This window comes from Balaenoptera musculus, chromosome 7, assembly GCF_009873245.2.
Source record: "Balaenoptera musculus isolate JJ_BM4_2016_0621 chromosome 7, mBalMus1.pri.v3, whole genome shotgun sequence".
Taxonomy (NCBI): domain Eukaryota; kingdom Metazoa; phylum Chordata; class Mammalia; order Artiodactyla; family Balaenopteridae; genus Balaenoptera; species Balaenoptera musculus.
Genome location: NC_045791.1, coordinates 62,677,630 through 62,693,277, shown reverse-complemented (window position 1 = coordinate 62,693,277; position 15,648 = coordinate 62,677,630). Strand labels below are relative to the sequence as shown.

At 36.7% G+C, this 15,648-nt stretch overlaps 1 protein-coding gene across 3 annotated transcripts in view; it reads left to right on the top strand.

Annotated features, from left to right (window-relative positions):
* Nucleotides 1–15,648, top strand: part of PDE1A (phosphodiesterase 1A) — a 358,722-nt gene that overhangs the window by 299,334 nt on the left and 43,740 nt on the right. For 2 of the 3 annotated variants that reach the window (XM_036859050.1, XM_036859051.1), the window contains 2 exons: nt 853–954; nt 1,063–1,183. In XM_036859050.1, the coding sequence (XP_036714945.1) occupies nt 853–954; nt 1,063–1,183 (223 nt within the window). The remainder of the gene's footprint in view (nt 1–852; nt 955–1,062; nt 1,184–15,648) is intronic. The other variant, XM_036859052.1, reaches the window with a different exon arrangement.

The following is a 15,648-nucleotide window of genomic DNA, read 5'->3' as shown; positions in this document are numbered from 1 at the left end:
AATAAAATATTTCCAGTATAAGTGACTTTTTTACCTATCTGTACTGAGCAAGCAATGAATTGTAGAACATGCAAGCCTTTACTGGCATTACTCATCTCCTGCTTACTGTGAGAATGAGTTATTCATTCATAGGCTTTGTGATATGTTCACCGTATTTGCAGTGTCTTGGTTAAAATTTTAACAGTACCAGTAGCTCTGTCTATGATATGTAGGATCGGGGTCCCCAGGGCTTAAACAGAGAATTCCTGCTCACTTACAGCTTTGGTTTCTCTGGAGTTCTCATGATGGAAGCTTGGTACAGTGGAGTGATCCAAGTGTCAGCTTTGCTAGTGGGAACTCTTGGGGGTGAATCTTATCTCTGCTATGTACTAGCTGTGTGACTTAGCAAACAGCTCAATCACCTCTGGTGGGAAATAATAGTACCCCCTCACATAAAAGCACCTAGAACACTGCCTTGATTGAATAAATACTGAATAAATGGTGGTGGTTTTCTTAATTACAAATTCTACCTTTAGAATAGTTTTTTCTTTAAAACTGGTTAGGATTCTTTCTGATATTAATTATTATTTCTAAAAATAATATTTAGAAATCATGAGTTGGGGAGGGATGTAGGTGTGGGAGGGAAAGCATCCAGTTCTTTAAAAGGAGATGTTGCACAGCATCATTCACAAATCACTCTCCTGGCAACATCCTAAAGCCAAACTCTTGTAAGCTCTTTTATATTTAAAATGTAGCATCTTTTGTGCTCATACCATTAGAAAAAATAAAATGTAATTCTCAATATTAAGGAAATATTTCACTTGAGAACAAAAAGGGGCCAAACAAACCTTTCTGCTTTTGATGATTCCACAGGGATCTTCGGAACCTAGTGATTGAAATGGTTTTGTCTACAGACATGTCGGGTCACTTCCAGCAAATTAAAAATATAAGAAACAGTTTGCAGCAGCCTGAAGGGTAGGTTTTTTTTTTTTTTTCATGTTAAAGGTATGTGGGCTTGGACTCAGAGGAGACTGTAATTGGTTACTTTGTTCTGATAATTTGAGCATGTCCTTGTTTTGACAGGCTTGACAAAGCCAAAACCATGTCCCTGATTCTCCACGCAGCAGACATCAGTCACCCAGCCAAATCCTGGCAGCTGCACCACCGATGGACCATGGCCCTGATGGAGGAGTTTTTCTTACAGGTGCCTCTTTCATGTTCTGTGTCTATGCAAATGTTTTTGGAAATAGTGACTGTGCATATCGACATACATCTTCTCTGTAAAGAATCCAGGCCTTGTGACTTGCTATTACCAACTTGGCCACAACACATTCTTGGGACTTCAGGCAGAATTTATTATTTCAAATAAATGTATTAAATAATTCTATGCAGTATAATACATGTTTTAAAGAGGGTCAAGTCTTGGATCTCAGATGCCAATCTCAGGAGAGAAAGAAATTAACAAATGAGTTGCTATCTGCTGTTAAAAGGTAAAATGCTAGGGTTAGGGTTAGGGTTAGGGTTTGCAGAGGTAGCAAATAGCTTTCATCATAAAAAGAGAAAGGGAGGATTTATAACACCTTTGCATACATCTTGCTGGTTAGAATTTAGTTATACATGCATAGTTGCAAGGATGGCTGAGAAATATAGTTTTTAGCTGGGTGAACATGTACCTAACTGCAAAAATCTATTGTTATGTGAAAAAGCAAGCCTGGATATTGTCAAAAAATTAATCAATAGCCAATCTAAGAAAGAAATGGAAAATTTTATTTGAGCCAAAATAAAGATTATAACCTGGGAGACAGTCTCTCAGAGAGTTCTGAGAACTGTTCTGAAGAGGTAAAGGGGGAGGCCAGTATATATGTGATTTCGGCAAAAGGGGTGCATGCAATCAAGTACACATCTCAGTAGAAGGTTGCTGCTAGTCACAAGGAACAGACATCTTAGTTAATGGTTTTAGTGCTTTTCTAAGTATGGGAAGATGCAAGAATCCAAGTTCACAAGAAATTTCTCCTGAAAATATCTAACTATCTGGAGGCCAGTTCTGTCAGTTTTCCCCCAGCACAAAGCACCACATCCTGATCTTCACCCTGAATTCCTTTCAGGGTGTATTGTAAGTCAGCAACTTCAGTGCCTAATGACTTGATTCTTGTAGAACTGGATGGTGGGCAACATTCTTTATTTTACAATCCCTTACCTTTAGGTCTTAATTTCGACCAAGATTTGGGAGGCATTTCATGACCAATTTGGTCCATGGCGCTAGGAATACTCATTCCCAGGTTAGGCAAGAATTTCGTTGTTAGGCCACTCAATGTACTATTACTGGACTAAACCCTGTTAACAGTGGCCAAAAACCTCTGGAACGCCTGTCAAACTAGTCTCTTATGGTTCAGGAAATGGTTCCCTCTTGTTACTTCTTCCCATATCTAGAGTTACACTATTATAATCATTGATCTTATAGAACTGTATATTTGGTCAATTGTTTCAAGTTGCCTAATCATCATTAATTTTATCACAGTCACACATTTGGTAATGCAAGAAACAATAATCTTGTAAAATAGGCAGAATACAAGTACTAAGGTCATAATTGAGTACTTAAGTTAAGAACTTCCATTAGGTGTGACCCAGCATCTCTCCAGGTCATCTGACCAGTCTGTTTTGCACCAATCGCTATCTTTAAGGGAAATGATGCATTGGCATTGTACATAAAGTGCACCAAAGATGTCTGCACATACAAGGTGAGCAGTGGGTCTTCTTGACCCCTTACAAGATTGCAAAAAACAATGTTAGTTTCTAAGGAGTTACATGGCTGGTGCCAGAAGGAAAAAAATTGATCTTTATGATTGAGCAGGTATTTCTGCCATTGGGGAGGTTTGGTTAATGCATAATGCAGATGCACAATGGACACTAGAGGGGAAGGAAGAGGCCCAGATGGGCAGAGCAAAAAACTATGTTTAAATTTTTCTTGTCTTGCCTTAAAATGTGAATTTTTATTTCATCAATATGGAGAATGACCAGTGTTCTCTACAACAAGTATATGTTTTTTTTCTCTATGGTGTCCTTATTCTGTTTCTACTCCCACTGGGGGTACTACAGTAAAATGAGCCAAGTAACTCAGGAAAGTGCTCTACTTACAATTATAGTTTTATTATAAAGAATACAACTCAGGAACAGCCAAATGAAGAAGTGCATAGGCCAAGGTCTGGAAGGGTCCCAGACATGAAGCTTCCACGCTCTCTCCCCATAAAGTCAGGGTGTGTCACCTTCCTGGCACATCAATGTGTTCACCAACCAAAACGTGCCACTGAGTTTTGGTGTCAGGAGTTTTTATGGGGATTCATTACATAGGCATGACTGATTAAATAATTGCCCATATGATTGAACTCAACTTCCAGCCCTCCTTTCCTCCCAGATGACACTGCCCCAATATTCCAACCCTCTAATCGTGTGATTGGTCTCTCTGGTGAGCAGCCCTATCCTGAAGCAATCTAAGGGGTCTTATGCCATGAGTCACATAATTAGCATAACAAAGAGTCTCCTATCACTCAGGAAATTTCATGGGTTTTTGAACCTTTGTGCCAGGAACTAGGAACAAAGATCAGATACATCATTTATGATGCCGCAGTCCCGTTTAGAGAAGCTCTTTTTTAACTTCTGTATTTTCAGATTATTTGATTTCTCAACATTGTTCTTTATTTTTAATCTTTATTTTTTAATGTTTTACTTATTCTGAAAACATAAAGACCAAATACATTACTGTAGTTAGATGACTATGGTTTTCATCTCCTATCGTCAATAGGTATATGGTTTCACTTTGAAATAACGTTGCATAGTCCTAGAGAAAGTTACTAAGTAACATCTTCGAAATTCAAATATTTTCACATTATAAATGTCTTTAAAAAATATTTTAATACATTTTGTGCTTAAAAATAAAAGACCAAATGTTAAAATCTGTTCTATTCTAAAGGCAAGCTGCATGCTATGGCCAATTGAAAATTATAATTTTAGTTACTCAACCAATCATCAGACAATGGTAAATATAAAATAGACTTAGAGATCTTTAATAACAACATTCTCACATTAGAGATGAAAAAAGCAGAACCAGGAAAAGATAAAATGACTTTTCTTGGGTTAAGAAGAAATATTAAAATATTTTTAATTGAATGACCATGAAAACACCACATATGAAAATTTGTGGGATGCAGCTGAAGCAATGCTAAGAGAAAATTTTATGGCTTTAGATGTTTATATTAGAAAAGAACGTATAAATCAATTATCTATGTTTCTACCTTACTAAGTAAGCTAAGAAAAGTTAAGAAAATTAAACCAAAATAAGTTGATGGAAGGAGGTAATAAATATAAAAGCAGAAATCGGTGAAATAGAACAAGACAAACAATAGCAAAAATTAACAAAAGCAACAGTTGGTTCTCTAAAAAAAATAAAATAAAATTACTAGCAGGATCAAAAAGAGAAAAAAAAAGCATAAATTGTAAAGGAAAGAAGAGATATCGTTGTAGATCTATATATATCAAAAGGATAAAGAATGTTATACACAATATAAATTTAATGACTCAGATGAAATTACCAAATTATTTCAAAGATACAAATTACCAAAACAGACACAAGAAAAAAATTGTAATCTGAATATCCATGTATCTGTTTTTAAACACTGTAGTTTAAACTCTTCCCATGAAGAAAATTCCAGTCTTAAATGGCTTCAGTTCTTAATTCTCATTTCAATTCTTAATTCTCAGTTCAGCTGAGAGAGGGTGAATTCTCTCAAACTTTTCAGGAAAAAATAATTCCAGTCTTACACAAATTCTTTCATGACATGGAAGAAGAGGGAAAATTGTCAATATAACCCCTGACAAAAACTAACAAAGCCTTTGCAAGTTAAGAAAATTGTACACCCATATCTGTCATTAACCTAGATGTAAAATTCCTTAAAATATTAGCAAATCCAACTCAGCAATATAGTAAAAGGGTACACATCATGACCTCCATTGACTTAGTACTCAAAAATCATTTAGGTACTTTACCATATTAAGAGGAAAAAAGGGGGGGAAATATCCTATTATCATCTCAATACTTGCAGAAAAAGCATTTGACAAAATTCAAAAGACATTTATTATAAAAACTTTCAGCAAACTAGAAATAGGAGACCTCTCTCAACCTGGCAAAAGGTGCCTATAGTTAACAATACTTCATGGTGAAATATTGAACACTTTCATTCTAAGATTTGGATGTCTACTCTTACCACTTCCATTCAACATTGCATTTGAAATTCTAGGTAGTGCAATAAGGTAATAAAAGGAAATAAAGAGTAGATTGGATAAAAATAAATAAAACTGTCTTATTTCCAGAAACATGAGCATCTACACAGAAAATCTTAAAGAATCTGTTAAAAGCTACTTGAACTGATAAATGAGTTTATCAGGGTTGTTGAATCAATTGTATTTCTGTATGCTAGCAGCAAAAAATTTGAAAATGAAAATTTAAAAACAATATTATTTATAATAGCATAAAAATAGTAAACTATTTGGGAATATATTAATTAAATGCATATAAAACCTTGATACAGAAAACCACAGAATATTGTTGAGAAAAAAATTTTAAAGACCTATATAAATGGAACGATATACTATGTTAATGGATTGAAAGATCTAATATTGCCAAGATGTCAATTCTTCCAAAATTGTTTAATATATTTAACACAATCCTTATTAAATATTACAATAGTCTTCTTTATAGAAGCTGAAAGAAAAGCTGATCCTAAAATCTACATGGAAAAGAATCTAAAATAGCCAAAATAATTTTGAAAAAGACTAAGAGTTGAAGGACTTATACTTCCTTATTACACAACTTGGTATAAAGCTACAGTAATCAAGGCAGTGTGTTACTGACATAGGGACAGACAAATAGGCAATAAAATAGAATAGTGATTCCAGAAATAGTTCCATACTTAGACGATCATTTGATTTTCTACAAAAGCACCAAAACAGCTAAATGGGGAAAGGGAAGTCCACAAATAGCAGTGGAACAACACATTATATGTATGGAAGAAAAGGAACCTACCTGTCCTCTACCTGTACCATGTATAAAAATTAAATTCAAGATTAACCACAGGCTTAACACAAAACTATAAAGTTACTACAGGAAAACTCAAGAGAATGTCTCTCTAATCTTAGGGGTAAGCAAATATTTCTTAGTGAAGACACATATAGCACTACCTATAAAAGAAAAAATTTGTGAAGTGGACAAAAGCAAAATTCAAAACTTCTGCTCTTCCAAAGATACTATTAAGAAAAGGCAAGCCATAGACTGAGAGAAAATATTTGTACTACAAATATCTGGCTACAGGCTTGTACCATATTGCATAAAGAACTGCTACAAATCAATAATAAAAAGAAAAGCAGCCCAATTTGATCAGACACCTCATAAAAGAAAACACACAAATGGGTAGTAAGTACGTACAAGTATGCTCATTTTCATTACTTATCAAAGAATTGCGAATTAAAAGCACAATGAGATACCACTACGTCCTCACCAGAATGGCTAAAATTAAAAGGACTGACAATATTAAGTGTTACTGAGGATGTGGAGCCACTGGAAGTCTCAGGCATTGATGGTGGGAGTATAAATCATTACAATCCATCTGGAAAACTACTGGTTGGCATCTATTAAAGTTAAACTTAATATCCCCTATGACCCAGCGTGTCCACCCATAGATGTATAACCTACATAAATTAGTGCTTATGCTCACCAAATGTCTTATGTAGGAGTAGTTGTAATGGTATTACTTACGATAGCCCGATATTAGAAAAAGTCCAAATGTGCATCAAAAATAGAAATGCATAAGTAAATCATAGTATAGTCATACAAAAGAATGTCATACAATAAGAAATGGACCAATGATATGAACCACAGTGAACCTCAAAAAAATGGATACTATATGATTCCCTTTATATGAAGTTCAAAAACTGGCAAAATTAATCCATGGTGATTGAAATCTGAACAATGGGGGCCTGCCTATATGGGGTAGGATTCACTAGAAGAGGGTAAAGGAACATTTTGGGGGTGATGGAAGTGTTCTTTATCTTAATTGAGTGTTAGTTACACAAGTGTGTTCATGATTTATACTGTTAAGATTTGTACATAAATGTTTCCTTAATTTAAAAAAGGAATATATCAGAATGAAGGTGCTTCACTAGTGACTTAAACAAAAATCTCTAAAAAACAAAACTCTAATAAATCCCAGAAACTCTTGAAAATTACTGTTAGATCTCCAAATAATACCATGACTTGTATTACCCGTCTTTTATTGATTTAAAACCAAAGACTATCATGAATTCAATGAAATTGAGGCCTGATGTTTTTGAAGTTCACTACCTTATTCTTGAATTTTCTAGAAAGGTGACTGATAACTGTTAATGAAACTCCTGGCATGCAGTGATTTTTGACATCTGAATTTCAGGGTAGAGGCACTTTGTTTTGTGAGGCTACTTAGCTCCTCTGTCATTCTCAGAGCCTGGTAGACAGTGACTCAGATATCTGACTACTAGAAATTAAAATACATCCAACACAAAAGGTCAAGTCTTGGAATAGGTATAGCATCATGCTGCTTGGAATGTTTTTGTGATCTTCATTTTTCAGAGTGTGTTAGAGTGAGGAGGTGTCAGGTTTTCATTTTGTTTTGTTCTTTGATAGGACTCTTGGCAATAATAGGCATTTATGTAACCCCAAAATATTCAGAAATGACAGTCTTTGCTTGAATGACCTTAACAACTAAGGCAAGATACTTACAGCCCAAAGGAGAGGAAAGTATATGTGTTAATATGGGCTATTATAAAATCAAAACATCTCTGCTTGCATTGCCTCATCTCTTCAACTGTGAAAATCCTCTCAGATCATAACAAATTAATATAGGACTGAGTTTTAAAATGGAATCATATTTAATAATGGAATCTTAGATTTTCTCTGGATTTTTAAAAGTAAATGACTTTTTCTTCCAGTTTTATTGAGATATATATATATATAATTGACATCCAGCACTGTATAATTTTAAGGTGTACACCATAATGACTTGACTTACATACATCATGAAATGATTACCGAAGTAAGTTTAGTAAACACCCATCATCTCATATAGATACAAAAATTAAAGAAATAAAAATTTTTTTTTCTTGTGATGAGAACTCTTAGGATTTACTCTCTTAACAATTTTCATATATAACTTACAGAAGTGTTAACCATATTTAACATGTTGTACATTAAATCCCTAGTACTTATTTGTCTTACAACTGGAAGTTTGTACCTTTTTATTACCTTCATCCAATTGGCTTTTAAATCCCCTTCAGAAATATATTTAGCAAAACAGGAGAATGTAGAGTTAAATGTCAAAATAAGTGAGTTTGCACTAACAACGATTATGTTTTACAAACAAAACAAGTTTATTTTTACGAGACATACTAAAATATGACATTGATTCCAGCAGGAATCCATTTTTTACGCTTTCAACTAACTAAATGAATCTCTCAGTACCCTTAATTATCTTAGCCATACCACATATTTTAGCCTTTTAGAGGTAGATACAGCAATGAATCTGAAACCCCTTGGTTTATGCTTTGCTCTGAATGTTTTTGACATAAGCTATTTAACTGGATCTATGTATCTATGCAGATGCCCTAGAAATTGACAAGACTGCAATGGTTTTTCCATGCTTCTTCTTATTCTTGCTCATCCTCACATAACCACCTGAAACTATCACTTTGTAGAACCCACAGTGCTAATAAATAACTTCTTGCTATGGATCTAGCCAAGATAACAGGGTTTTTTTAAATTAAAGTATAGCTGGTTTACAATGTTGTATTAATCTCTGCTGTACAGCAAAGTGATTCAGTTATATATATATACAGCCTTTTTAAAATGTTCTTTTCCATTATGGTTTATCACAGGATATTGAATATAGTTCCCTGTGCTATACACTAGGACCTTATTGTTTATCCATGACAGGTTTTTTATCTCAGTTGAAACATCACGTTTATAAAGACATTTGAAAATATATTCCTTCATTCCTTTAGAATGTACTAAGAATCTAAATTATGTAATATGTCACACAATCTACTGGTTATTCTAGGGAATTTGAGGCAAATCAGACAAGGTCTGTCCAGAACTCATCGCTTCCCTCAGCTGCAGTAAAAATGTAAACATTTATGTTTCTTGTTAAAGAAAGTATTTGATATACATTGGGCAAACATAAGAAGTCTAATAATGCCAAGTAAGTGATAATTGGACTTGGCTTCAGAAAACCCAAATGTAAACATTAGCTTTCTATCTTTCCAGCAGTGGTGGATATGAGCCTTCACCTTTTACCTATAATAAGGGATTAATACCCATTCTGTCTCCTCCCCAGGATGGCTATGAGAAACAAAATGATACAATGAATGTGAGAGGTCTTTTTACATTATAGACATGATACAAATGTGAGGAATTGGTATTATTTGTTATCCTCCAGGTCTATGTTAAGTTCCATATTTTTCCAAGGTCAAGTATCAGAGAGCCATTGACTATGAAATATTTTATTTGACAGTCACTTAAAGCCTTTGACTGAACACAGGTTTTAAAACACATTCCCGATACAACCATGAAGCTTAAAAAGCAGCCAGTTAAGAGAAGCATTTTTCTTTTGCTATGGAGAATATAGCACTAGACTTGAAGTCCATTCAATGGGTTTTGAGCAAAATTAAAGACTGGATATAAATTCAAAAAGTAAAGCTATAGAAATTGTTTTGGCTTCACAGAAAATGCAAAAAGGAAAAAAGAAAAAAATGTGCCACTAAATCACTGGATTTGACACCTTGTTGACAGCTATCAGAGTATTTTACACCATTTAGAAAAGCATAAAAACAATTACAGGCATAACTCATTTATTGTGCTTCACTCTATTGTGCTTCTCAGATACTGTGTTTTTTACAAATTGAAGGTTTGTGGCAATCCTGCATAAAGCAAGTCTATCAGTGCCATTTTTCCAACCGTATTTGTTTACTTCATGTCTCTGTGCCACATTTTGGTAATTCTCACAATATTTCACACTTTTTCATTATTATTATATGTATTTGTTATAGTGATCTCTGATCAGTGATCTTTGAAGTTACTATTGTAATTGTTTTGGGGTGCCACAAACCACGCCTATACAAGAAGGCGAACTTCACTGATAAATGTTATTTGTATTCTGACCGTTCACTGACCAGCTGGCCATTCCCCTCTCTCTCTCCTTCTCCTCAGGCCTCCCTATTCCCTGAGACAGGACAATATTGAAATTAGGCCAATAATAATCCTTTAATGGCCTCCAAGTGTTCAAGTGAAAGGAAGAATTGCACATCTCTCAGTTTAAATCAAAAGCTAGAAATGATTAAGCTTAATGAAGAAAGCACATCAAAAGCTGAGATAGGCTGAAAGCTAGGCCTCTTTTGCCAATTAGCCAAGTTGTGGATGCAAAGAAAAAGTTCTTGAAGAAAATGAAAGGTGCTACTCCAGTGAATACATGAATAAGAAAGCAAAATAGTCTTATTGTTGATATGGAGAAAGTTTTAGTGGTGTAGTTAGAAGATCAAAAAAGCCACAACAGGGGCTTCCCTGGTGGCGCAGTGGTTGAGAGTCTGCCTGCTAATGCAGGGGACACAGGTTCGAGCCCTGATGTGGGAAGATCCCACATGCCGCGGAGCAACTAGGCCCGTGAGCCACAATTACTGAGCCTGCGCGTCTGGAGCCTATGCTCCGCAACAGGGGAGGCCGCGATAATGAGATGCCCGCGCACCGCGATGAAGAGTGGCCCCCACTTGCAGCAACTAGAGAAAGCCCTTGCACAGAAACGAAGACCCAACTTAGCCATAAATAAATAAATAAATAAATAAATAAATAAATAAACCCAAAAAAAGTTAAAAAAAAAAAAAAAAGCCACAACATTCCCTTAAGCCAAAGCCTAATCCAGAGCAAGGCCCTAACTCTCTTTAATTCTATGAAGGCTGAGAGAGGTGAGGAAGATGCAGAAGAAATTTTGAAGCTAGCAGAGGTTGGTTCATGAGATTTAAGGAAAGAAGCCATCACCATAACCTAAAAGTGCAAGGTGAAGAAGCAAGTGCTGATGTAGAACCTGCAGCAAGTTATCCAGAAGCTCTAACTAAGATAATTAATGAAGGTGGCTTCACTAAACAACAGATTTTCAATGCAAGGAAACGCCTTTCTATTGGAAAAGATACCATCTAGGACTTTCATAGATAGAGAGGAGAAGTCAATACCTGGTTTCAAAGGACAGGCTGACTCACTTGTTAGGGACTAATGCAACTGGTGACTTAAAGTTGAAGCCAGCGCTCATTTACCATTCTGAAAATCCTAGGGCCCTTAAGAAATACGCTAAATCCACTCTACCTGTACTCTATAAATGGAACAATAAAGCCTGGATGACTGCACATCTGTTGACAACACGGTTTACTGAATATTTTATTTATTTTTGGCTGCATTGGGTCTTCATTGGTGTGTGCAGGCTTTCTCTAGTTGCAGAGAGCAGGAGCTACTCTTTGCTGTGGTGTGCAGGCTTCTCATTGTGGTGGCTTCTCTTATGGTGGAACATGCGCTCTAGGCGTGCTGGCCTCAGTAGTTGTGCACGTGGGCTCAGTAGTTGTGGCTCACAGGCTCTAGAGCGCAGGCTCAGTAGTTGCGGAACATGGGCTTAGTTGCTCTGGTGCATGTGGGATCTTCCCGGACCAGGGATCGAACCCGTGTCCCCTGCACTGGCTGGTGGATTCTTAACCACTGCATCACCAGGGAAGTCCTACTGAATATTTTAAGCCCACTGTTCAGACCTATTGCTCAGAAAAAGATTCCTTTTAAAATATTACTGCTCATTGACATTGCACCTGGTCACCTGAAAGCTCTGATGGAGATGAACAACAAGATTCATGTTGTTTTCATGCCTGCTATCACAACATCCATTCTGAAGCCATGGATCAAGGAGTAATTTCAACTTTCAAGTCTTATTATGTAAGAAATACATTTTATAAGACTATACATGCCATAGATAGTGATACCTCTGATGGGTCTGAGCAAAGCAACCTTCTGGAAACCTTCTGGAAAGGATTCACCATTTCAGATGCCATTAAGAACATTTGTGATTCACGGGAAGAAGTCAAAATATCAACATAACAGGAGTTTAGTAAAAGTTGATTCTAACCCACATGGATGACTTAGGGGTTCAGGATTTCAGTGGAGGAAGTAACTGCAGATGTGGAAATAGCAGGAGAACTAGAATTAGAAGAGGAGCCTGAAAATGTGACTGAATTGCTGCAATCTCATAATAAAACTTTAATTCATGAGGAATTTCTTCTTATGGATAAGCAAAAAAAAAAAAAAAAGTGGTTTCTTGACATGAAATTTATTCATGGTGAAGATTCTGTGAAGATTGTTGAAATGACAGCAAAGGATTTAGAATATTACATAAACTTAGTTGATAAAGGAGCAGCAGAGTTCTAGAGGGTTGACTTCAATTTTGAAAGAATTCTACTGTGGGTAAAATGCTGTCAAACAGCATTGCATGTTACAGAGAAACTGTTCATGAAAGGAAGAGTCAACTGATGTGGCAAACTTCATTGTTGTCTTACCTTAAGAAATGGCCACAGCCACCCAACCTTCAGCAACCACCACCCTGATCAGTAAGCAGCCATCAACATTGAGGCAAAACCCTCCACCAGCAAAAAGATTACAACTCACTGAAGGCTCAAATGATGGCTAGTATTTTTTAGCAATAAAGTATCTTTTTAACTAAGATATGTTCATTGCTTTTTTAGACACAATGCTAGTGCACACTTATTAGACTACAGTATAGTGTAAACATAACTTTTATATGCACTAGGAAACAAAAATCTCATATAACTCACTTTATTGCAATGTTTGCTTTATTGTGGTGGTCTGAAACCAAACCTACAAAATCTCCAAGATATGCTGTACTAGTTCTTTGTTATGGCCTTTCAAATAAGAAACCCCAACAAGTCCCAAGGGAATTGCTAAGACGGGCAAAAACTATCAGGCCTGAGCACATCAGGCTATCTTGTGTTTCCAAGTTGATGAAACCACTTTCTCTGCTTTTCTATCTGCAGGCATATCCCCAAGAAAAGATGCAGAGATCCAGGGGCATAATTAAGTGGTTGGTTAATTAATTGAGTTTAGTGGCCTAGGAACCTATAATTCTGCTCCAACCACTTGTACGATTCAATACACCAGAACATATGTGTATTCAGTAAGTTATTGATTTTTAAAAGTATATTTTTGACCTCCTATGAGCAGCACCCTCAAATGAAAGAACAACCTCCAAGAAAAATATAAACTAGTTGATGTACACAATGTCTCTTGCTTTTGACCTCTGATTTCATCTTGATGAAAAGTAAATGGGAGAGAGTAAGGAAAATTGTAAAGTTTGTCAAACTTATATTCAGGTTTCCTGACTCTCCCTTTACATATCTTTCCCCCTCCCTTAGGAGAACCTCCCTTGTCCTGTTGGGTTTCTGATTCCCTCATAGTCTGGCTACAGGGCCCCCTACTAATCTTGCACTCATGGTCTTTATTCACCCTAAAGAATAAATGACACTTTGAAATATTTATAAATAAGTTAAATAATTACTGTACTATAGCATTCAATGTGCTTAGCAATGGAAACTTAATATTCTAAATCAATTGTGGAGTACAAGAAGCAAATAGAATATAGAATCTCCCACTTCATCTGTAGGAAGATCAACCCTGCGTATGTCTGTCATATGCCTAAGTCCTATATAAAAATGTTGCCATCCAGCATTCCATGAAATTTAGCTCATGGAAGGTAAATCATCACAATGCCTTTTTCAGGCCCAAATGATAATTTTCAGGTCAAAGAAGTTAAGTGATATAAAACTACATCTTTTAAAATATCACCAACACCTTAACTAATAAAATCAATGGATCATCTTTGCATACATCAATTAAGAATCCCTGACTGAAGACTGCTGCTCTGTCTTGCCCTGGTGTCCTGCCTGCCATCTGCTGCACACAGTGGGGTGTCACTCCAGGACTTTGCTTCAGACAAATTGTGGTTCAAGATGGCAGAGTAGAAGGATGTGCGCTCACTACCTCTTTCGAGGGCACCGGAATCACAACTAACTGCTGAACAATCATCAACAGGAAGACACTGGAACTCACCAAAAAAGATACCCCACATCCAAAGACAAAGGAAAAGCCAAAATGAGATGGTAGGAGGGGCACAATCACAATAAAATCAAATCCCATAACTGCTGGGTAGGTGACTCACAAACTGGAGAACAGTTATACCACAGAAGTCCACCCACTGGAGCGAAGGTTCTGAGCCCCATGTCAGGCTTCCCAACCTGGGGGTCCGGCAATGGGAGGAGGAATTCCCAGAGAATCAGACTTTGAAGGCTAGCGGGATTTGATTGCAGGACTTCGACAGGACTTCGGGAAACAGAGACTCCACTCTTGGAGGGCCCATACAAAGTAGTTTGCACATCAGGACCCAGAGGGATGGAGCAGTGATCCCTTAGGAGACTGAACCAGACCTATCTGCTAGTGTTGCAGAGTCTCCTGCGGGGGGGGGGGGGGGCGATTGTGGCTCACTGGGGGGAAAAGACACTGACAGCAGAAGTTATGGGAAGTACTCCTTGGTGTGAGCCCTCCCAGAGTTCACCATTAGCCACACCAAAGAGCCTGTAGGCTCCAGTGCTGGGTTGCCTCAGGCCAAACAATGAACCGGGAGGGAACTCAGCCCCACCCATCAGCAAACAAGTGGATTAAAGTTTTACTGAGCTCTGCCCACCAGAGCAACACCCAGCTCTACCTGCCACCAGTCCCTGCCATCAGGAAGCTTATACAAGCCCCTTAGATAGCCTCATCCACCAGAGGGCAGACAGCAAAAGCAAGAAGAACTACAATCCTGCAACCTATGGAATGAAAATCACGTTCACAGAAAGAGAGACAAAATGAAAAGGCAGAGGACTATGTACCAGATGAAGGAACAAGATAAAACCCCAGAAAATCAACTAAATGAAGGCGAGATAGGCAACCTTCCAGAAAAAGAATTCAGAATAATGATAGTGAAGATGATCCAGGACCACAGAAAAAGAATGGATGCAAAGATAGAGAAGATGAAAGAAATGTTTAATAAAGAACTGGAAGAATTAAAGAACAAACAGAGATGAACAGTACAATAACTGAAATGAAAAATATACTAGAAGGAATCAATAGCAGAATAACTGAGGCAGAAGAATGGATAAGTGACCTGGAAGACAGAATGGCGGAATTCACTGCTGCAGAACAGAATAAAGAAAAGAGAATGAAAAGAAATGAAGACAGTCTAAGAGACCTCTGGGACAATGTTAAATGCACCAACATTTGCATTATAGGGGTCTCAGAAGGAGAAGAGAGAGAGAAAGGACCCGAGAATATATTTGAAGAGATTGTAGTCAAAAGCTTCCCTAACATGGGAAAGGAAATAGCCATCCAAGTCCAGAAAGTGCAGAGAGTCCCAGGCAGGATAAATCCAAAGAGAAACATGCTGAGACACATAGTAATCAAATTGACAAAAATTAAAGATAAAGAAAAATTATGAAAAGCAACAAGGGAAAACCGAC